This window comes from Meles meles, chromosome 2 (assembly GCF_922984935.1).
Source record: "Meles meles chromosome 2, mMelMel3.1 paternal haplotype, whole genome shotgun sequence".
NCBI lineage: Eukaryota > Metazoa > Chordata > Mammalia > Carnivora > Mustelidae > Meles > Meles meles.
The window spans coordinates 56,364,035-56,384,630 of record NC_060067.1 but is presented as its reverse complement, the minus strand read 5'-3'; the positions used below and the strand labels follow the sequence as shown (position 1 = coordinate 56,384,630).

At 45.5% G+C, this 20,596-nt stretch overlaps 1 protein-coding gene and 1 long non-coding RNA gene across 2 annotated transcripts; one reads left to right on the top strand and one right to left on the bottom strand.

Annotated features, from left to right (window-relative positions):
• Window positions 1–667: 667 nt before the first annotated feature.
• Window positions 668–18,672, bottom strand: QDPR (quinoid dihydropteridine reductase). Its single transcript, XM_045997850.1, has 7 exons — window positions 18,513–18,672; window positions 16,213–16,305; window positions 11,477–11,573; window positions 8,763–8,903; window positions 4,355–4,463; window positions 2,884–2,967; window positions 668–1,358 (listed from the first exon to the last, which is right to left on the bottom strand). The coding sequence occupies exons 1-7, from the start codon at window positions 18,609–18,611 to the stop codon at window positions 1,253–1,255; spliced, it is 729 nt and encodes a 242-aa protein (XP_045853806.1). The 5' UTR covers window positions 18,612–18,672; the 3' UTR covers window positions 668–1,252.
• LOC123937191 lies at window positions 13,411–14,357 on the top strand. The gene is made up of 3 exons (XR_006817431.1): window positions 13,411–14,054; window positions 14,128–14,130; window positions 14,238–14,357. It is a non-coding gene; the product is annotated as an uncharacterized LOC123937191 (long non-coding RNA).
• Window positions 18,673–20,596: the final 1,924 nt, after the last annotated feature.

Sequence of the window (20,596 nt, the reverse complement as noted above, 5' to 3'; positions counted from 1 at the left end):
GTGGGTGAGCCTGGAAAACACGCAGAGTGAGAAGCCGGGCACCAAAGGCTGCACGTTACTGGAGTCCACTCACACTGAACAGGCCACTTCACAGACTGGAAGCGGATTCGTGGTTGCCAGGGCCTAGAGGCACACATGGGGAACAAGGAGCGACCGATCAGCGGGGATGGGGTTTCACTTGGGGTGATGAGTGTATTGTGGACCTAGATGGTGGTGGTGGTTAAAGAGCACCGTGAACACACTAAATGCTACTGAATTTTCTGCTTTAAAATGTCTTTCTTAATTTTTTTAATTTTGTTATTTGAATTTTACCTCACTAGAAATCGTTTTAAAGAATCAAAAAAAAAAAAAAACCAAAAAAAAAAAACAGGCACCGGGGTGGCTCAGTCGGTTCAGAGTCTGCCTTTGCCTTGGGTCAGGATCCCAGGGTCCTGGGATCGAGCTCCACATGGGGCTCCTTGCTCAGGGGATAGCCTGCTTCTTCCTCTCCCTCTGTCTGCTGCTCCCCCTACTTGTGCTCTCACTCTCTCTGACAAATAAATAAATAAAATCTTTAAAATAGAAAGAAAACACTTATCTCGGGCTTTGAGTCCTCCCCTGTCCCCTGACGGCTGCAGATTTATCTGTATCTGTATTTAAGACGCGGCTGATGAAAGAAGATGACACAATAAATGAAGTGCATTTATTAGCAAGATAAACTCCAAATGACCATAAGTAGTTCTGCTGCACTTTTGGCAACTGTACAGGAAAAGGGTATCTGAACAGAATCCACGGGATTTTAGTTACACCACAAAAGGAGTTGTAAGGCAGCTCAATTTGGGGCTCCAACAACAATATCCATGACATAAATGTCACATTCAAAAATAACTCAGGCCCCCAAAACATCCCCAGTATCAACAAACCTCTGAACTGGGCAGGCATGTCAACAGTCACTGTCAGGGACAGAGATTCCGAGTCTCAAATGCAATTCAAGATGACACAGATACAAGAGGGGCCCATTCAACGCCTCCTAAACTCGCATCGCTGACACAGACTGACGTGCTATCTGCAGGCCTCTACCCTCATGTATCTTTTTTATTTCCCATAAACATTTTACACTGTCCGGGGAGGAAAAATGCACATTAGGAAAGAGGAAAACCAGGACTCGTTATCTTGGACCACAAACAGGATTACAGAAAACACAGGCCTGGACACAGCCACGCTGAGACAAACGACTCGTCTGGCAGGTCCCGAGGGGGCACTGAGATGAAGCTTAAAAATACGCCGGGGTGAGCTCTGTCTTTCCCTCTGTGGTTACCACCTGGATCAGGCTCCCTGAGCTCGGTCGGTTTTTCCCTGTGATCCAGTCATGGAAGGTTCTAGAACACAGAAGATCAGCTTTACATTTTCAAAGCAAAAATCTGGACACATGCTTCTATTCCCACCAGTGGCTTGGAGGGAGAGGAGAGCAGCAGCAGCCGTGGAAAAAGCCACAGAGACACACACCCAGGTCCCCCGTAATCACAATATTCATTCAAATTTCCAAGAGGCAGGATTCAGCGTGATTTTAACTTAAGTACATTTGTATTCTTCTTCATTGTTGGAATCCTTTATAACCCAGCAGTGTGATTTTAAGTAACTAAAAAGAAACTTTAACTAGTTAATTCTAAGAGATAAGAGATATATTTTATTCTATTACTTTCCTAGAAATTTAAAAGAAAAAAATTTCATTTTTTTTCTTTTTTAAGGATAAATGGAACACCCACAGCAATGGGCAAAGATACCAAAGAACAGACTATTAAAATACAATATATTAAATGCAGAAATGGAGGGGGGGATTAATTAACACTCTGTGTGGAGGGAAAGAACTGTGGGCCCCATTAAGACCACGGGCTCGGCAGCCACACCCTTCGGCTCAAATCTCGGCTCTGCTATGTGATCTTAGGCACGTTCCTTACTCCCCGGGCCCCATGCCTCCAAGTTCCCAAACCTTAAATATAGATGAGAGCACCTCCCCCCCGACTTGCTATGAACATTAAATAAGATAATAATTAAGGGTTTAAAATGGTGCCTGGCACATAAAAAAGGCTACCTAAAACTAGTCCTAAACATCAGATAAAAGTCCCTGGTATCTCTTGATTTAATGAAAATGAGATGTAACCTCAGGCCAGAAACTCATCCCAAACCTGGCCCATACTGGCACCAGGGGGGAAGGTCAGCCCCAGCTCGGTGAGGGCAGGGACTGCTCCTTATCCATCTCCCTGCCCAGGGCCCAGCACAGCACCTGGCCCACAGTGGGTGCTCAGGGAGTACGTGCTTACCACACAAAGAGCTGTGGGGAACTGAGATCTAGACACACATAACAGGGTGAGAAAGCTCACTCTTCCTCTGTGATCTTCAAATGCCACCCAAATTCACAAAGGGCTGAATGGGATTTGGGGAACACAGGACACTTTCTGTAGGTCTGTGTCTCAGCGCTAATTCAGACACGGGAGCCCTGATGTGCCCTAGATCAGCATCTTACCCCCAGACCGCTGCTCCCCTTAGCAGAGATGACAATGTTAACAGGAGTAGAGGTTTATGGAACACCTACTGCATGGGTCAGACATTGTGACAAGCCAAGCGTTCCCACATGTAATCCCCCTCAAAGTTATGAAGGACTCCATTATACAGATGGGGAAACTGAGGCCTGGAGCAGTGAGACAACGTGCTCAGGCCGGTCAGCTCGAGATTCAGAGGTCAGCACTATCAAGCCCCCTCTGATGTGTGACACACCCTCGGGGGCCTGGTGACCTCACAGAGCCGTGTGTTAGCTAAAAGAACACAGCTTGTCCCCCCCGTCTATAAAAGGTGGACAACTGAGGCAGGCAGCTGCCCATATTATGACATTATGTCAGTACTCACTCGACCAGGAACTCCAAGGGCGTCCAGGAACTGAAGTCAGCCTCGGGCATGGATTTCCTGTTCATTGGGGTATCCAGGGTCACCCTGCAGGGCACAGACACAGGGCTGTCATGTGTACCTGCTGGCTCTCAGATTACAGCCGCCCCATCCTCCTCGGCTGGGAAAATGCACGATGAGCCTCTGGCACCAGGGGTGGCCACACTTACACAGGGAGGTCCTATGAGGACAGTCAGAGGGAAGTCAGGGACCCCTCCACACTTATAGACATCACATCCGAACCTAACTCAGGGAGGTGTTTCATGACTCACCCTCCAGGCAGACAGGAACAAAATGAAAAAGCCTTTTTTAAAACACAGTCCTGCCATTTCTTAAGTACAATCTTCATGAAGTAAACTGCTTTGCTGCTTTTATCTTTATTCCATGCCTAAAACGTAGCAGACTTGTCTCTCAGGATTTTTCAAGGGTACTAAAAATAATATTCCCTTAAATATGGGAAAAAGTCTCATCCTTCGTTTTTGTGGCTGTTTTCTATAAAACCTCGTGATTTTCAACAAGAGAATACAGAATGCAGACAGGTATGACTCTCCAAAGAACAATTAGACCTCAGGAATCATTCAAAACAGCTGGGGGAGGGCGCCTGGGTGGCTTAGTTGGTTAAGCAACTGTCTTTGGCTCAGGTCATGATCCTAGAGTCCCGCACCAGGCTCCCAGCTCAGCAGGGAGTCTGCTTCTCCCTCTGACCTTCTCAGCTCTCATGCTCTCTCTCATTCTCTCTCTTAAATAAATAAATAAATAAAAGCTTTAAAAAAAAACAAAAAAAAAACAAAAAAACCACAGCTGGGGAGCAGGTCACAGAGTCACAGAAGCTCGCAAGTGAAAGGGAACCAGAAATCCCAGGACCCTCGCGATCCCAATGTCCACTTTCTAGAACTGCAGGCAAGAAGCAAGCCAGTTGGTGCTGGAATCCTTCCAGCAGGAAGGAACTCTATCTCCAAAGCAGCTGCCTTGCCTTGGGACGGCTGACTAGGGACCCTCCTTCTGGTCACAAATAGGAGCATCTCCCAGTTTCCCACATTCTCCCTCAGACCCCGTCCCCTACCACACACAAACACACCCACACAAACACTAAATACAATCTCTCTTCCACTGACCTTACAACTTAAGAGAACTATACCTATCAAAATAAAATGTGTAGGCTACTTTTATTAAGGAGGAACAGAGGGACAGATAAAGGGAAGGAAAAAAAAAACCCAGAAAGAAAAGAGGCAAGACAGACCCACCCCTCAGTCAATCAACCACTCTGGACAGCCCGGGGAAACGCCCAACATCTGAAGCAGCATCTTCAGGGCCTCTGGCAAATTCTAAAAGCCAAGACAATAGCACACACAAGTCCCTGGTGGAAAGCTCCTCAAATGGTAACTGTTGGTAGTAGGGCAGAGGTGGGTAGGGACCGGGAAGCCCCACCACTTACGGGAGCACGGCGACTGCTGCAGAGCCGGAAGGCATGCCACTATTCTTCCCGGCGAGACTCTGGCACAGCTGGTGTACAGCGCCCTTGGCCATGCCGTAGGCGATCATCCCTGGGGAAGGGGGAGAAAACAGTTCAGTGACCAGTGGCCACCACAAGTTTGTCCAGAGACCATCACGCCAGTCTTGGAGGAAGAGAAAGATGGATGCCTGTACAGAGAAAGGGAAAGGGACACAATATTCAAGTGTTCCTGTTACTCACCCCACAGTTCACATTTATCATAAAAACCATGAGGTCTATCTTATTTTTACCGCTGACCAAACTGAGGCACAGACAGGGTGTGAAACGTGCCCAGGCTCACACACAGACTTGCATCGAGGTTAGAGGCCAGGCAAGAGCTGCGTCTAAACCCTCAGATCAATACATGCTCGAGGGCGAGATGGAGCAGTCATCTGGAGTGCAGGGTGCCCAAATTCAAGTCCCAGCTCCTCCACTCACCGCTGAAGAAATCACAGGCAAGTTTTCAAACCTTTCTAATCCTGTTACCCCATCTGGAAAATGGGGACAAAGTACCTGACCGTGGGTTCAGCCCAGGACAGGTGTTCAATAAATGTTTCCCGTCAAAGTGAGAGCAGTAGTGTGCCCCACTCACTGTTTATAAGGAATAGCAGTTGAACAATTCTCACGTTTTAAGGATACACACAATCTATTAACCTTCCTTTCCTCCCGCCGGGTCCGTGCATTTGCTGAATGAAGAAAGGCATGCGTTTCACCAGGTCCGGCTGGTTTCCATCTGTCCCATGGGCAGGTGGCAAGAACTCGGTCTCTCTCCCCAATGGGACCCAGATGTAGATTCTCACTAAGCAACGACAACCAAGCAAGTAGACACCTCTCCTCCTTCAAAAAACCACTGTTTCTTCTGGAGATCAGCAGCCTTCTTAGAAAAACCCAGCAAGCATGCTGTTCAAGGTGTTAACAGACAAGAAGGCATCAAAAATCCAGGGGAGGTGGGGACCACAGCCCAGCTAAGGAACCAATCACTACGCTCTCCAACAGCAACCCTGAATTGCAAAAGGGGGTCAAGGTCTCAAAGCGCTATTGAGAAGCACAAGAAGATTTCGCCATCTCTGGCTTCTCTGTCTCATCCGGGGAAGGAAACCAACAGTGATACAAAGATCTAACACACTCTGCGTGATTAAAATTAGCCAGCACACGAATCTTATGCACGCAGCCCCAGGCCCCACCAGACATGCAGGGCCCCCTCCTCATTCCATTCAAACAACACGATGAAGAAAGAAACAAGCAACCAGCAACAAGCTACCAGGGACCCTTATGACTTAATTCCACAGGATTCAACACAATGTAGGTAAGGGATCATTTGCAAGATACATTCACGAAGATAAACACTCTCCTCCCAATTATTAAAATGCTAAAGAGTGAATTCCAAACACAGCACAGGTCCCTAGGTGGTAAACAAGTAATCACCTTCCTTCTAATCATTTATCCACCAGGAGATGCTACAGATATAAGCCTGGACACTGAAGGGTGAGGTTTTCTGAGTACTTTTCCAAGAGAAAATGCTCCAATTTTGAACAACCTTTCTTTTTTAAGTTTTATTTATTTATCTATTTCAGAGAGAGTGAGAGAGCACACAAGCAGGGGGGAGCAGCAGAGGGAAAGGGAGAAGCAGGCTCCCCACTGAGCAGGGAGCCTGATGTGGGGCTCGATCCCAGGACCACGACCCAAGCCAAAGGCAGCCACTCAACCCACTGAGCCACCCAGGTACCCCTTGAACAACCTTTCTTAAAAAAACAAAAACAAAAACAAAAAATTTGGAAGGGGAGGCGAACCATAAGAGACTATGGACTCTGAAAAACAACCTGAGGGTTTTGAAGGGTCAGGGGTGGGAGGTTGGGGGAACAGGTGGTGGGTAATGGGGAGGGCACGTTTTGCGTGGAGCACTGGGTGTTGTGCAAAAAGAATGAATACTGTTACGCTGAAAAAAAATAAATAAAATGGAAAAACAAAACAAAACAAAAAAAAAAAACAAAACAAAAACAGAAACAAAAATCTTTCTTGTGCTTGAAGGACCACTAAGTCTGTTCGTCATTTACTTTTTGATTATACATAGATTTCCCCAGATTACTCTGGGATCTGAATCAAAGTTAAGAGACCTCATGACTCAAATACATTTAACAACATCTAACTAAGAATTTAAACACAAACAAGCTTATTAATATATGAAGCAGAAATAGCTGGGCTTTTAACATCAGTCTGGAATAACTAATAATTTAATTCACACTGACCACTGACTCTATAATTTAACCTTTCTAAGCCATTTACATCCATTAAGATATTTACAAGTCTCAAACACCACATACAGGTGGTACAATTACTTATCCCCATTTTGCAGATGACAAAACTGAGGCTCAGATAAGTTAAATAACTTGCCAAATACTGCACAGTAAACGGCCAAACCACAAAAGAAAACCAATCAGGGGGCGCCTGGGTGGCTCAGTGGGTTAAAGCCTCTGCCTTCGGCTCAGATCATGGTCTCAGGGTCCTGGGATCAAGCCCCACATCGGGCTCTCTGCTCGGCGGGGAGCCTGCTTCCTCCTCTCTCTCTGCCTGCCTCTCCGCCTGCTTGTGATCTCTGTCTGTCAAATAAATAAGTTAAAAATTAAAAAAAAAAAAAAAAAAAGAAAACCAATCAGTGTGGTTCCAAAACAATGCAGTCTTAGCCAGTATCCAAAACTCTAAATAAAAAAGATATTTCAAAGGCAAAATAAAGGAAAAGACTGTTTTGTTCTTTAGAAAAATCAGTCTTTTGGTTATAGGGTTTTCTTTTTTAAATGTCAAGCTATTTACTCATTTCTCTACTCACCTTCTAGTGCCTCTGTTCTATGTCACCTTTAATAAAAATCAGATCTCAACCAAACTAACATCTAACATTTACAGAGCTATAATTACTGCAAGAGCCATGGGCATGTAAGATCACAGGCTCCAAGACATCTAATATGAAAACGAGTACCAAAAAATTGTTAATTTGTAAGAGCCTCACACTTCAGTGACTTACATTAAAATTGAAAAAGGTGCTCGAGGTCTCTACCACTTACTAAAAAGCACCTCCTCCCCCAAAAACCTCCCTTCCTTTTTTTAAGAGAAGAGCTTACTTAGGTAGCAGAGGGAGACACTTTCTGCCTCTCTGTGCTGTTCCCCTATCCCATCTAGATTTCATTAGCCTTATCCCAAAGGGAGGGTTATGGATTGACTTGTACCCCCAAAATTCATATGTTGGAATCCTAACCTGTGGTACCTCAGAACATGACTGTATTTGGAGACAAGGTCTTTAAAGGGTCATGAAGTTACAATGAGGTCTTTGGGCCCTAAAGCAATGTGACTGGTTTCCTTACAAGAAGAGGGGATCAGGACAGACACACAAAGGGAAGAACACAAGAGGACACAGGGAACAGAGGCCATCTGAAAGCCAAGGAGAGAGGCCTCAGAAGACACCTAGCCTGCCGACACCTCTGTCTCAGGCTTTCTAGCCCCAGGAACCATAAGAAAATAAGTTTCTGTGTTTAACCCCTGAGGCCACGGTCCATTGTCACAGCAGCCCCAGGAAACAAAAAATGCCAAGGAAAACTCATATCTATGTGATGCAGGAGAAAAGATACACAATTTATAAAGGAACAGGGTTGTGGTTCAAAGTAAATCTGCAGCTCACTGAGGCCATCATGACCCATCACTTCACCACAGTTCCAGTCTTGCCTGTAAAAGGCAAGGGAAGAACCACCCACCTCAGGAGTCAGTGAGAATATACGCAAAAGGACAGGAGCAGCTGTAAGAGGGCTGGGCCCGCGTTGGGCACTGGATAGGCGTCCATGCCTCCAATGCCCCATGGCTACATGTTGGGGTGGCATTACTGTCACGACGAGAGAAACTACAGCAGAATATGGTCAAAGACATCAAAGAATCTGTCCAAAGCCCCTCAGCTCCGGTGGAGAAACAACCGCTGGCTTCTCTTACCCTACAACCCGTTTCCAGAGACTGAGCTGCTTCCCAGGGACACACAGACACCCTGCCATGAGGATAAAACTTGTTTATTAACTGATCAGTATCCAGCTCAGCACCACGCCTTCAAGGGTAGATCTCTGATACGGGAAGCAGGAGGGAGTGCCAGATTACAGGACTCTGTCCCCACACCAGCATGAAGACAATGCACATAGAAGGGTCAGGAGTCCTCCCCCTAAAAAGATCCAGGCCTCAAGGAAGCCAACTCCACCCAGCTGTAAAGCATCTTGGAGGGTGAGGGGCTCCCAGGTCCCTGACTTCAGGGATGCACCCAGCAGTCCAGGAGCTGCAGGTGGAGGAGTGCTCCCGTTTCACAGACTGGGAAATGAAGACTTACCTGGAGTCCCATCCAGAGCAGCCTTGGCACCAGCCAAGGTCAGGAGGCCTCCTTCCTTGAGGTGCTTGGTGGCCAAGTGGCTGGAGATGGTCGACGTCCACATGCTTTGCTTCCACATCAGGTCACAGTTTTTAAAGAGAGCTGAATAGAGAAAGAAAAACATGTGAGTTCGGCATTTGCAGGGAAGACAGTGGAAGGTGAGCTCCACTCATGGCATCATGAGGCCCCAACAGCCACTCCTTCCCTCCCAGTCCCCAGCACCAAGGTCCAGTCCAAACAGCACAGGGCCTGTAGTCAGAGACTTGGGTTCAAAGCCAGGCCACAGGATTACCTTAGTCTCAGCTTCCTCACATGTTAACCAATATGCCAGACTGGCTCTAACTAAAAAATTGTTCTTCTTTATAAAGGGCAAGAGACTCAGAGTAAGAACCTGTATGTCTAAGTCAAATTCTACCTGGAATAAAAATCTGAGGGACTAGTACCGCATGGAGATAAAGAGGGATTTTATAGAGCTACATTTTTATGGCTGAAAGTTTAATGCCAGCTTTAAAGAGTCTTTAAAAGAGAACTGATAAAACAACCACTTCACGCTTATTTTCACCCTCTGGCCTTGTCTGAGATGTGGTGGGGAGTAAGTGCCAACGTGCATCCCATCACCCACCAGGCAACAGAGAAAGAAGCCACAAGCCAGAGAGAAAGGCCTCCTGATACAGCAGGACGGGTCATCAGGCAGGTTATCAGGAGATAACCTGGGCACTGCACTTCCCAGCTACAAAGGACTAGACCAAAAAAAAAAAAAAAAAAAAAAAAAAAAGTCATCAATCCTTGTTTCCAAAACACACAAAAGGCTATGAGGGTGTTTTGCCAATCTGATCACCCCACAAAAAAACAATTTTACATGTAACTGATTTCACAGAGAATCAATTCTTTTTTACAGAGCTTTGACTGATACACATAGAAGGAATGATAGAATTCAAAAACCACTGACTCGGGCAGAGATTATCAATGGAGGCTTAACACCACTAGGTTTGGGGAATTTGAGACCCTCAAGGTGCTTAGAAATAGGACATTCACACACGATGCCCACATAGCATCCCACAATCACTAACTACCAACAAGAAAAAAGTTACCTTCACAATGGCAGTCTGTCGCTACCACCTTAACTGAGCACCCAAATGACATCACTGTGGGTGGGGACGTGATCTGACCTCGTTTTAAGTATCCCAGCGTGATGTCACATGAAGCACACATCACTCAGGAAGAACACTCACCTCCAAAATATTTAACCTGGATCTAAGTAAGTCTCTTGATCTAAATCCTAGTTCACAGGAAATACCATGGACAAGGGAACAAGGTACATGACACCTTAAAGAAATGGACAAATTCAGTATGTAGGACAGTCTATGAGAAAAGTGCCCTGAACACACCAAGTCTAACATAGGAAAAAAAAAAATTCTAGATTAAGGGACTAAAAACAACAAAATGCAATGCACAAACCCTGACTAGAATATTTAGGTGGGGGAAAAAAAAAACAATGATACAAGAACTGGAATAAATTAAAGAATCTGAATACAGTCTGAGTATTAGTAATCTTATAGAATTATTATTAATTTTCTTAGGGAGGTCCATGATATTATGAGAATGTAGGAGAATGGGTTTACTCCCTAAAGATGGATGCCAAAGAGTGGCACAATGTCAACTTACTTTCAAATGGTTAACAAAAAAATACACACACAAGACACACACACACCAGAAAGCAAGAGAGCAGGAGTCCAGCAAATGTTAATTACTGAATCTAGATATGTACACAAATCATAACAAGGAAGAAAAATAAGTAAGCAAATAAGTAAATACGTTTTTGGGTTGTTTTTTTTTTTTTGAAGATTTTATTTATTTGACAGACAGAGATCACAAGTAGGCAGCGAGGCAGGCAGAGAGAGAGGGGGAAGCAGGCTCCTTGCTGAGCAGAGAGCCCGATGTGGAGCTCGATCCCAGGATCTTGACATCATGACCTGAGCTGAAGGCAGAGGCTTAACCCACTGAGCCACCCAGGCGCCCCACTTCTTTCAACTTCTGTTCTTTCAACTTCTCTGTATGCTTGAAAATTTCCATAGTAAGTTGAAAAACATATTCAGCTTTATTTTTTTAAGTAACCATTATTTATTTATTTATTTATTTATTTGAGAGTGAAAGAAATCGAGAGACAGAGAACCCACGGAGGGGAAGGGGCAGGGAAAGGGAGGAGCAGACTCTCTGCTGAGCAGGGACCCTGGGTCACCACCTGAACCTAAGGCAGGCAGGCGCCCAACCAACTGAGCCATCCGCCCAACTGACTGAGCCATCCCAGTGCCCCTACACTCAGCTTTAATACACACACAGTTTTGAGTCTGACTTTCTAGAAGGATCTCTCCATTTCTCACATATCCTCCAGTTCCCAGTAAGAGGGCCTGAAAGATTAGGGTGGGCACAACGCTGATTTCTTTCTGCTTCTATTCTAAACTTCAAACTCAACGTCCCTCTCCCCTAACCCCCTTTTATGGGAAGTTTCTCCTTTATCTGTCACATGGGACGTTAATCCCTATCTCTCAGAGCTACTGCAAAGCTTCTGGGAGAAATACAGAAAACATCTAGCCCGGCACAGGGGATGGACCCAATCTGTGCCAGCTGGACAAAAAGCAGAGTGGAATGAATGATTAATGCACAAAAGGACTCACACTTGGATTTGGCGTTGCCTCCAGCCCAGCCTCCAGCCACACAAAGGATCGCGTCCACCTTCTCCTCACCCAAGAGCTTTCCGACCTCAGCAGTCACCTTAAATGAAAGGGACAAAAAAAGTGCATAAACCATCAGGTAAGCCTAAACAGGCTCACATCTTCATGGACACCTCCGTTTATTTTCACTTCGTTTCGAAGTCAGTTAACAGTACCTGGCAATGAACACTTTGAAAGACTGGATGCACGACCAATCTACAATAAGCATTTTGGAAAGGAAGCTCAACGACACTTCAATGTGATTTTTATAAAGGAATCTAGAGTCTTCTCTGGGACGTCCTGAAGGGCTGGGACCTAAGCATGCTCAAATAAAACAACGGAAGTAAAGCTAGGAGAAGGCTTTAAAATTTAAAGAATTCACCAAGAGCTTCACTGCCCACAGCTAACCTGGTATATTTCTTTCCAGATTTTCTTCACGCATCACAGAATCATTATCTGAGATAATCAACTCTTTTCTCCCCTCAATACAAAAATCCCCATGAGTGCAACTCCGAATCAAAACGCCAGTGAAAAATTATATTTTTTAAAAAGAGCAATAAAAAATAACCAACTATACTTCAATTAAAAAAAATTAAAATAATCAATGACAAAATGTTGGTCACTACCAGGTACATGGTGTTCATTTCTCTCTCTACTTCTGTTTGAAATTTTTGAAGTGTTGAAGACATACACATGTCCTTTTGTTACAATTTATCAGAACAAAAATTTGGCAAGACAGGCAGTTCTGGCCATCAACCACACAGCCCTTTCACACTTCTCTAGAATGGCTAAGATGACCTGACCCAAGTGGCAAGTGTTACCAGTGGCAGCATTTCAGTCTCCCACCTCTTTCCCCATCAGTTTCTAAGGACTCCAATTACCGCCTCCAAGAGAAAGACTGTGCAATGGAAATCAATCTTTCTTCTCCCTATGCCCCATACCTACATCTTTCCTCTTAAGAAATTCCTGAATTTCCCTTGGTCTCTACTCATGAGTGTCTCACCTAATCCTGCCTTACGTTTGTGACCTTCCTCCTGTTACGCTGGTTGCCAGGCTGCCCCGGCCTCTCATTCTTAAACCAAGTCCTATTGCCAAGAGCCCAGATCCCAGCTGCCAGACATTGGCGATCTTCCAATGTCCATATGTACACACAGCCCTGTGCATGTTCTACTCTTCAGGGAAGTATGTAGCCTGCAGAAACATGCACCTGTTTGACTTGTTTTTACATTTGTGCATTTTAAAATTCCTCCCCCTTCAATTTTACTCTCTGCCCAATAGTTTTCCAAAGACTTAATGCCTTTTAGGGTGCCTGGGTGGCTCAGTCAGTTAAGCCTCCGACTCTTGATTTCAGCTCAAGTCACGATCTCGGGGTTGTGAGGTCAAGCCCCATGTGAGATTCTCCCTCTCCCTCTGTCCTCTCTCCCAAAAAAGAAAAAGAAAAAAAAAAAAAAAGATTTAATGCCTTTCTCACATCTTATCTCCTCACTGTCTCTAGTGAATTTCCTGCCTCAGGAATTAATTTTATTCTTATTAAGATTGAATTTCCTCTTCTGAAGCCTTAAAAACAAAAACTGGATGTCATGCCGTTTATCCAGAAATTCTTAACTAGGTGAGTTAAAGGTTAAAGGTTTTAAAGTCTGAACTTGTAATAACTAATGCATCGCTCCATCTTTCTCTTTAAAATGCACTGGGGTGCCTGGGTGGTTCAGTGGGTTAAAGCCTCTTCCTTCAGTTCCTCGGGTCATGATTCCAGGGTCCTGGGCTCTCTGCTCAGCAGGAAGCATGCCTCCCCCTCTCCCTGCCTCTCTGCCTACTTGTGATCTCTGTCAAATAAATAAATAAAATCTTTTTTAAAAATTAAATATTAAAATAAATAAAATAAAATGCACTGTCAAGTCTCAGATGGGGACAATTTCAAAAACGCACATGACCTCAAAAACCTGCAATTAACAGGAAGAGACAAGACAGTGAACACAGACAGAAGAGCTGCCGATACCCAAGCCCAGGTGCTTCCTTGCATTTTCTTTAGCTCTTATTACTTGGTTCACAAGGAGCTCTGTTGCTGAGAGGCAGCTTAGCATGGAGTCAAGAGCACAGTTATCAAACCCCACTGCACAGGTTCAAATCCCAACTCTGCCATCTCCTGCCTGTTTGACCTTGAGCAAATGCCAGAGCCTTTCTCTGCTTCAAATTCCCCATTTTGAAAAGAGAGATCAATCAGAAACTTTGTTCTGGGAGTATTATAGAGATTAAGCAAGTTAAAGTGAATCAAGCACTTAGACCAGAGCCTGACATGTAACATTGCCTAGCTGGGTTTTATTATTAAGCCCATTATTAAGCTGGGTTTTATTATTAAGCCAACAGGTAATCACCGGGTTCAGCAAACATTAGGATTATGTCAAGAAAAGTAAGAACAACAAAAATCTATATTCTGGAATAAGTCAGCTGGCTTTTTGCATCCTAACCTCTGTCAAATGGATGCTGTAGAAAGAGCAAATGAGCAAGACAGTATGCTCAGTTTGGATTATTGTTTTTTTTGTTTGTTTGTTTTTTTAAAGATTTTATTTATTTATTTGACAGAGAGAGATCACAAGTAGGCAGAGAGGCAAGCAGAGAGAGTGAGAGGGAAGCAGGCTCCCCGCCAAGCAGAGAGCCCGATGCGGGACTCAATCCCAGGACCCTGAGACCATGACCCGAGCCGAAGGCAGTGGCCTAAACCACTGAGCCTACAAACGTATACATTTGGAGAAATGCACTGGAAGGAAATACTACAAAACATTAACTACATAGTGGGGCTAAAATCTCCCCCCTTCTTTACTTAATTTTCGACATCATACATGTTCACTTTTTTTTAAGATCTTATTTTTTTAAGATCTTATTTATTTGACAGAATAGAGAGCGAGCAGAAGCAGGGGTAGTGGAAGATAGAGGGAGAAGGAGAAGCAGGCTCCCTGCTCAGCCCCTGATGTGGGGCTCAATCCCAGGACCCTGAGATTATGACCTGAGTAGAAATCAAGAGTCAGATGCTCCACCAATGAAGCCATCCTGGCGCCCCGATAAGTCTCTTATTAGAAAATCCATGCTCCGGGGTGCCTGGGTGGCTCGGTGGGTTAAAGCCTCTGCCTTCAGCTCAGGTCATGATCCCAGGGTCCCGGGATCGAGCCCCGAATCAGGCTCTCTGCTCAGCGGGGAGCCTGCTTCCTCCTCTCTCTCTCTGCCTGCCTCTCTGCATACTTGTGGTCTCCGTCTGGCAAATAAACAGAATCTTTAAAAAAAGAAAATCCATGCTCCTTATCCACCACCAGCCAGCCTATTCACCATGTCACTTAAGTGCCTGAAACTCGGTCTCCCAAGCTCCAAAATGGGTCTATCCCCACCTGCTTCATTGAGTGCTCACAAAAGTATGGCACACCACACAAAGAACGATGTGGAGATCTCCTTGGGAATGTGGGCTACAGTGCCAACATGAGAACCACACACAGCACAGTCCCCCAAACAGCTTGTGGGAATAGCTGTTCAGGAAAGACTGGACCACTGAGGGGCTTCTCTGATATTTACACCAAGATGGTCATCAACTTGTTAACAATGTTCCTTTCAGGCAGTGGCAGGATCATGGGGAGAAACGGGTATTTCACTGTTTACTTACATATTTGTTTAACTTCTGGTTTTCAATAACTATCAGTTTATAATTAAAAATAACCTCTTTTGTTAGTATTCATGCTTTGAACTGGGGAGCTCCACTTTTTAGAATGCATCCTAAGTAATCAGAGATGGAGACAAAGATGTTCACCACAGGATTCTTGATAATGTAAAAAAGAAAAACTACAAAACCCTTACATGTGCAGGAAGTGGAAACTAAGGAAATTAAAAATCACATGCCGACAGAGTTGTTGTTGTTTTTTAAGATTATTTATTTATTTATTTGACAGAGATCACAAGTAGGCAGAGAGGCAGAGATAAAGAGGGGGGAAAGCAGGCTCCCTGCTGAGCAGAGAGCCCAATGTGGGATTCGATCCCAGGACCCTGAGATTACGACCTGAGTCGAAGGCAGCGGCTTAATCCACTGAGCCAGCCAGGCACCCCCAGAGTTTTTTTAAAGTGATCTGAAGTATTTAAATTAAGTGTTAAGTCAAAAAAAAAGCTCACCATGAAATATAAAATATAAGATTGTCTCAACTTATGAAACTAAAAACATATATCGTATGCATAGGAAAGACAAGAAAATGGACCAAGTGACACCTGGGTGGCTCAGTCGGTTGAGCCACAGCCTTCAGCTCAGGTCATGATTCCAGGGTCCTGGGATCAAGTCCCGCATTGGGCTCCTTGCTTGGTGGGGAGCCTGCTTCTCTCTCCGCCTCTGCCTGCCACTCTGCCTGCTTGTGTGCGCTCTCTCTCTCTCTGACAAATGAATAAATAAAATCTTAAAAAAAAAAAAAAAGAAAGAAAGAAAGAAAGAAAATGGGCCAAAACTTGAATAGTGAGCTAACCAGAAATGGGTTATGAGTAATTTATCTTCTTGCATTTTTTTGTTTTGTTTTTACTTTTTCCAAATTTCCCTCAATGAACTCAAATGGCTTTCATAAATAGAGAATACTAGTTGAAAAAAAAGAACATGTCACCAGTGGAAACCACTCCCCCTCCCCCTCCATGGTCCCCCTACCACAGTGCTTGCAAACATGGGGGTCCTTTTCTGGAATTACCTGGTCAGCCTGCTCCGTAAACGAGTCTGTCATTTTAACCACAACACTGGCACTGGCTTCTTCATTCTCCACCACATCGATGCTGGCAACCCACTAGCACGAAGAGAAAACACTTTGGTCAAGACAAAGTAAGCTATAATTTCATTATAAAGATCCACACCCAGAAATGGGGGGGCAATGGAGACAGGTAAGAGGCTTAAAAAAAAAAACCCACTGGAGAAAGGATCTCACTCCTGACCTCTCGCCATCCTTACAGGGACATCTGGCTTCAGTCAGCCTACCCATTACCAAGTCCCAGCCCAGCCCAGCCCATCTGCCTCCAAACACCTCACCTTCCTCCTCCCCTCTCACCTCCGAAGCCAAAACCGTCTACCTCCAGAGACCCCTGTACCAGGGGTCTGCATAAATCTTCGTCTGTAAAGTGCCAAACATTTTGCTGGTCATACAGTCTGTGTCGAAAGGCTCAGATCTGCTATTTAAACCCCAGAGCAGCCACAGACAATCTAGATAAACCAACAGGCTTGGCTATGTCCAGATAAAACTTCAGGCACGAAAACTCCAGAAACATGAATTTCATGTAATTTTCACATGTCACAATATAGTATTCTTTTCATTTTTCTCCCCCCACCAACCATTTAAAAATGTGAAAACATTCTTAGATCATGAGGTGTACAAAAGAAGATGCAGGCCAGATCTGGCCCTTGGAGAGCTAGAGTTTTCAGACCCCTGTCCTCAAGCACAGAGGAATGGCTTTTGGTCCTCATCCCACAAACTAGTGCCTTTCTCATGCCTGTTCATTGTTAACAATTAACAGGGTTAGTGTGAAAATTAACTGCAATAGCTCCTGGCATGGGCGACACCCAGTTCTTTTCAGAAAGTTCCAGCGACCCAAGGTCTGCAGGCCCCACAGATAAATTATCTCTACCACAAGCTTTGAAGAACACAGTATTCATTCAAGAACACTCACTACTTCTATGTCACCAGCCACTGGGGATACCGACACAAAGAAAAGGTTGTATCCCAGCCCCTCCCTCCCAGGGCTCCTAGAAATGAAGAGATAGGGTAGGGGAGACAGAGTGAGAGGTCAATCAGCTTGCCAGATTGTGCCAAGTGCCCCCAACCAGGGGAACCCACAAGCCTCCCCTCTTGAATACACAGATACCAACAGAAGCCACTATATTCAAGTCTGGGGAAGAGAAAATGAAATTAAGCGTATGTAGGAACACAGTGCCTAGCCCGCGGCCAGCACTCCTTACCTGTTCCCACTCTCACCTCCGCAGACCTTGGAAGACGCCTCAAAACAGTCTTCCCAAGTTCAGCGTAGAAGCCGGTGGTGCATTTAGAATCCTTTCTAAGTCCTATACCAGGTTCTGAACCAGAAGGAAACTCTCTCCCCCGTTCCTGGACACCCTGGCCCAGGCTCCTGCGGCTACTAACTAAATCCCCAGCCGAAGCTCCCCAAAGCTCCAGGACATTTTGTACAAGTGACAGTGCAGCGAGAAGACACAGGGCGGACCCCCACCAGGAATGTGCTGAGCCCTGCCTGGCGGCTGGGGTCAGGGTCTCAGACCACAGGTCAAGTTCCACTCCTACTTGCTCCCTGCAGGGAGCATTACCCGATTGTGCAAAGTAGTTGAAATCATTTCAAAACAAGAAGCCACCAGCATTTGCGGCGCTGAGCCTTCAAAATACCACGTCCAAGGCTGGCTAAATGATCGGGTTAATTACACTAATACTAATAGCTAACCTTTCAACAGCTCTTACCACGAGTCAGGTACTTCAAAACCACACCAATGATCTCATTCAATCCGCACAACCCCCTAAGGGACAGTTACTAACAACATCCCCATTTTACAGATGGGGAAACTGAGGTTCGAGGGCGTTAAGCAATAAGTTCACGATTTTAGAGATAGTAACCCGTGCGAGGCAGCCAAATTCCAGAGCGTCCTTCTCACCGTCTCTCCCTGTACCCTCAAGCCCGCTCCTCTTCATTCCCCTCTGGAATTCTCTCTGGAGCCATCCCCGACTTTCAGGGACTTTCAGGGCCCGGAGGAGACCGAGCGAGCGGCCCCATCCCCCACCTCTCTGCAGAGCAAAGGCCGGCACCTAGGCCGCGGCGTGAGCCCGCACTCGTAGTCAGGAACAGCAGACCTGTGCATGCACGTGCAAGCGCTCCTGTTTTGGGGCGCTCAGGGGCCCTGGCTTCGTCCAGTCAGCCCTCCCGAGCTGCACGGGCAGGGCCCTCTCCCAGTCACCCGCGTTCCCGCCCGCTACCGCCGCCGGAGACCCGGCCGAATTACCCAGTTGCGGGCCCGGAAAGCCTGCACGCATCTTGAGCCCAGCGCGCCCCTGCCGCCGTACACCAGCACCCGGTGCGCCTCGCCCGCTGCAGCCGCCATCCTGCTACTCCCACCGGGGTTCCGAAGCTCCGAATGCCCCGAGCCCAAACGCAGCGCCCGGGATCGCCCGGCCCCGCCCCGGCCCGCCCACCGACCCAGCCAAGAGGGACCGCGTGGCCGCCAACCCCGCGCGGGGCCCGCTGCTGCCGCCTAGCGAGCTGCCACGCTGGGCGAGTACCGACACCCTGCAGGTGCGCCAGCCTAGAGCCCCTCTGCCCGCCGGCCTCTAGGTGCCTGGCACCCACGGCGTGCAGGGCGCAGGGCTAAGGGTGGGGAGGGTGGAGAGCAGGTGTGTGCTCACGATGTTGAGAGTCCACTGGGGACAAAAACAAAACCATGTATATATTTTACCTTTAAGTAAGAGTGCAGGCAAAAATAATAATAATAATAATGATAATAATAATTTTAAATAAATAGAGAAATAAATAAATGGTGCAGGTTCTGAAGCTCGACGGCCTGGCTTCCCTGCTTAATAGCTGAGTGCCCCTAAGCAACTTGCTTAACTGCTCTGTGCCTCAGTCCCTTCTCAGTGAAATGGGAATACTAATGGTCTCCTAGAACTAATGGTCTCCTAGAGTTCTGGAAAGGATTTTTAAAAAAATACCAGAATACTGAGGCGCTTGGGTGGCTCAGTGGGTTAAAGCCTCTGCCTTCGGCTCTGGTCATGATCTTAGGGTCCTAGGATTGAGCCCCACATCGCGTTCTCTGCTCAAGCAGGGAGCCTGGCTTCCCCCTCTCTCTGCATACTGTCATCTCTCTGTCATCTCTGTCTGTCAAATAAATAAATAAAATCTAAAAAAAAAAATACTAGAATACTTAGAGCAGTGTGTGGCAGTATTAGCAGTAATAGGAGCTCAATAAATGCCGATCGACATTATTAGTATAATTACTTTTGCCACTCCTTCTGTTACCATCACTGCACTTCTTAGAGATTGTGAGTTTACAAGAAAGAAAATGCCAGGCTCTGTTAGTGGGGCCAGTTGGTACCATTTGGTGGGGCTTCACTGTGGACCTTTAACATTCCTGTCAAATGGGGTCTTACATACGGTCACAAGAGGTCCAAGGACCCATTATTGGACTCATATCTTTAACTGTGTCTCTAGCAGACCAAAGCCTGTTGTACCATAAGTAGTCATATTTTTTAGAACTCTTGTAATAATTTTCATGGGTTTTTTTTCTGTTTTACAAGCATTAATTTGTGAAGTGTTAAACATTTAAAACATACTACAATTTTTGTTTTAGCAATATTATACATGTTTGTGTCACCCTCCACCCCTACGCAGTGTGTCGTGTATATAGCAGACATACTGATGTTAGCTCAGTACCCTTGTGCCAGATAAGGCACACAAAGATACCTTCTTGGAGAACAGGATGCCAGCCGCAACACCATTTATTATCAGAAGCATCATTACCAAGAACAGAATTACTAGAAGACTAGATGAGGAGGTTAACACCACTTACTTGATGCCCTCTGTATACCGTAATCTGCATGTGCTATTCCATTTTACTTTGTACAACAATCCCATGACAGATTAGGAAACTGAGGCACCAGAGTCTCAAGCACTTGCCCAGAGGAGTAGGAATTTGAACTCAGGTCTTCAGTAGAGTTATACTTAACCACACTTCCATTCAGCATCTCAAGGGCTTATTGGGAATCATTTGTTTCCCATATTTTTCTAAAATAATCATTCTAAAAATAATTGCTTAATCCCTAAGACACCAATAGTTGACATAGGTCCATCATCTGGGCAGAAATATGAGGCAAAGGTATTGCACAGGTCCAAAGCATGCTTAACATTACTATAAAAATAATAAACGTTATTGGTCATTTATTAATATGCCAACTCCTCTTCTCAGCCTTTTGTTTGTCTTCATTACCAGAAAAACATTTGCTATTTCAAGGTCATTGTGATGAAGATGACCTGCTATATTTCAAAGACCTGAACTCCAGGCCCAGCCCTGACATCCAGTTTTCTCATGAGAGG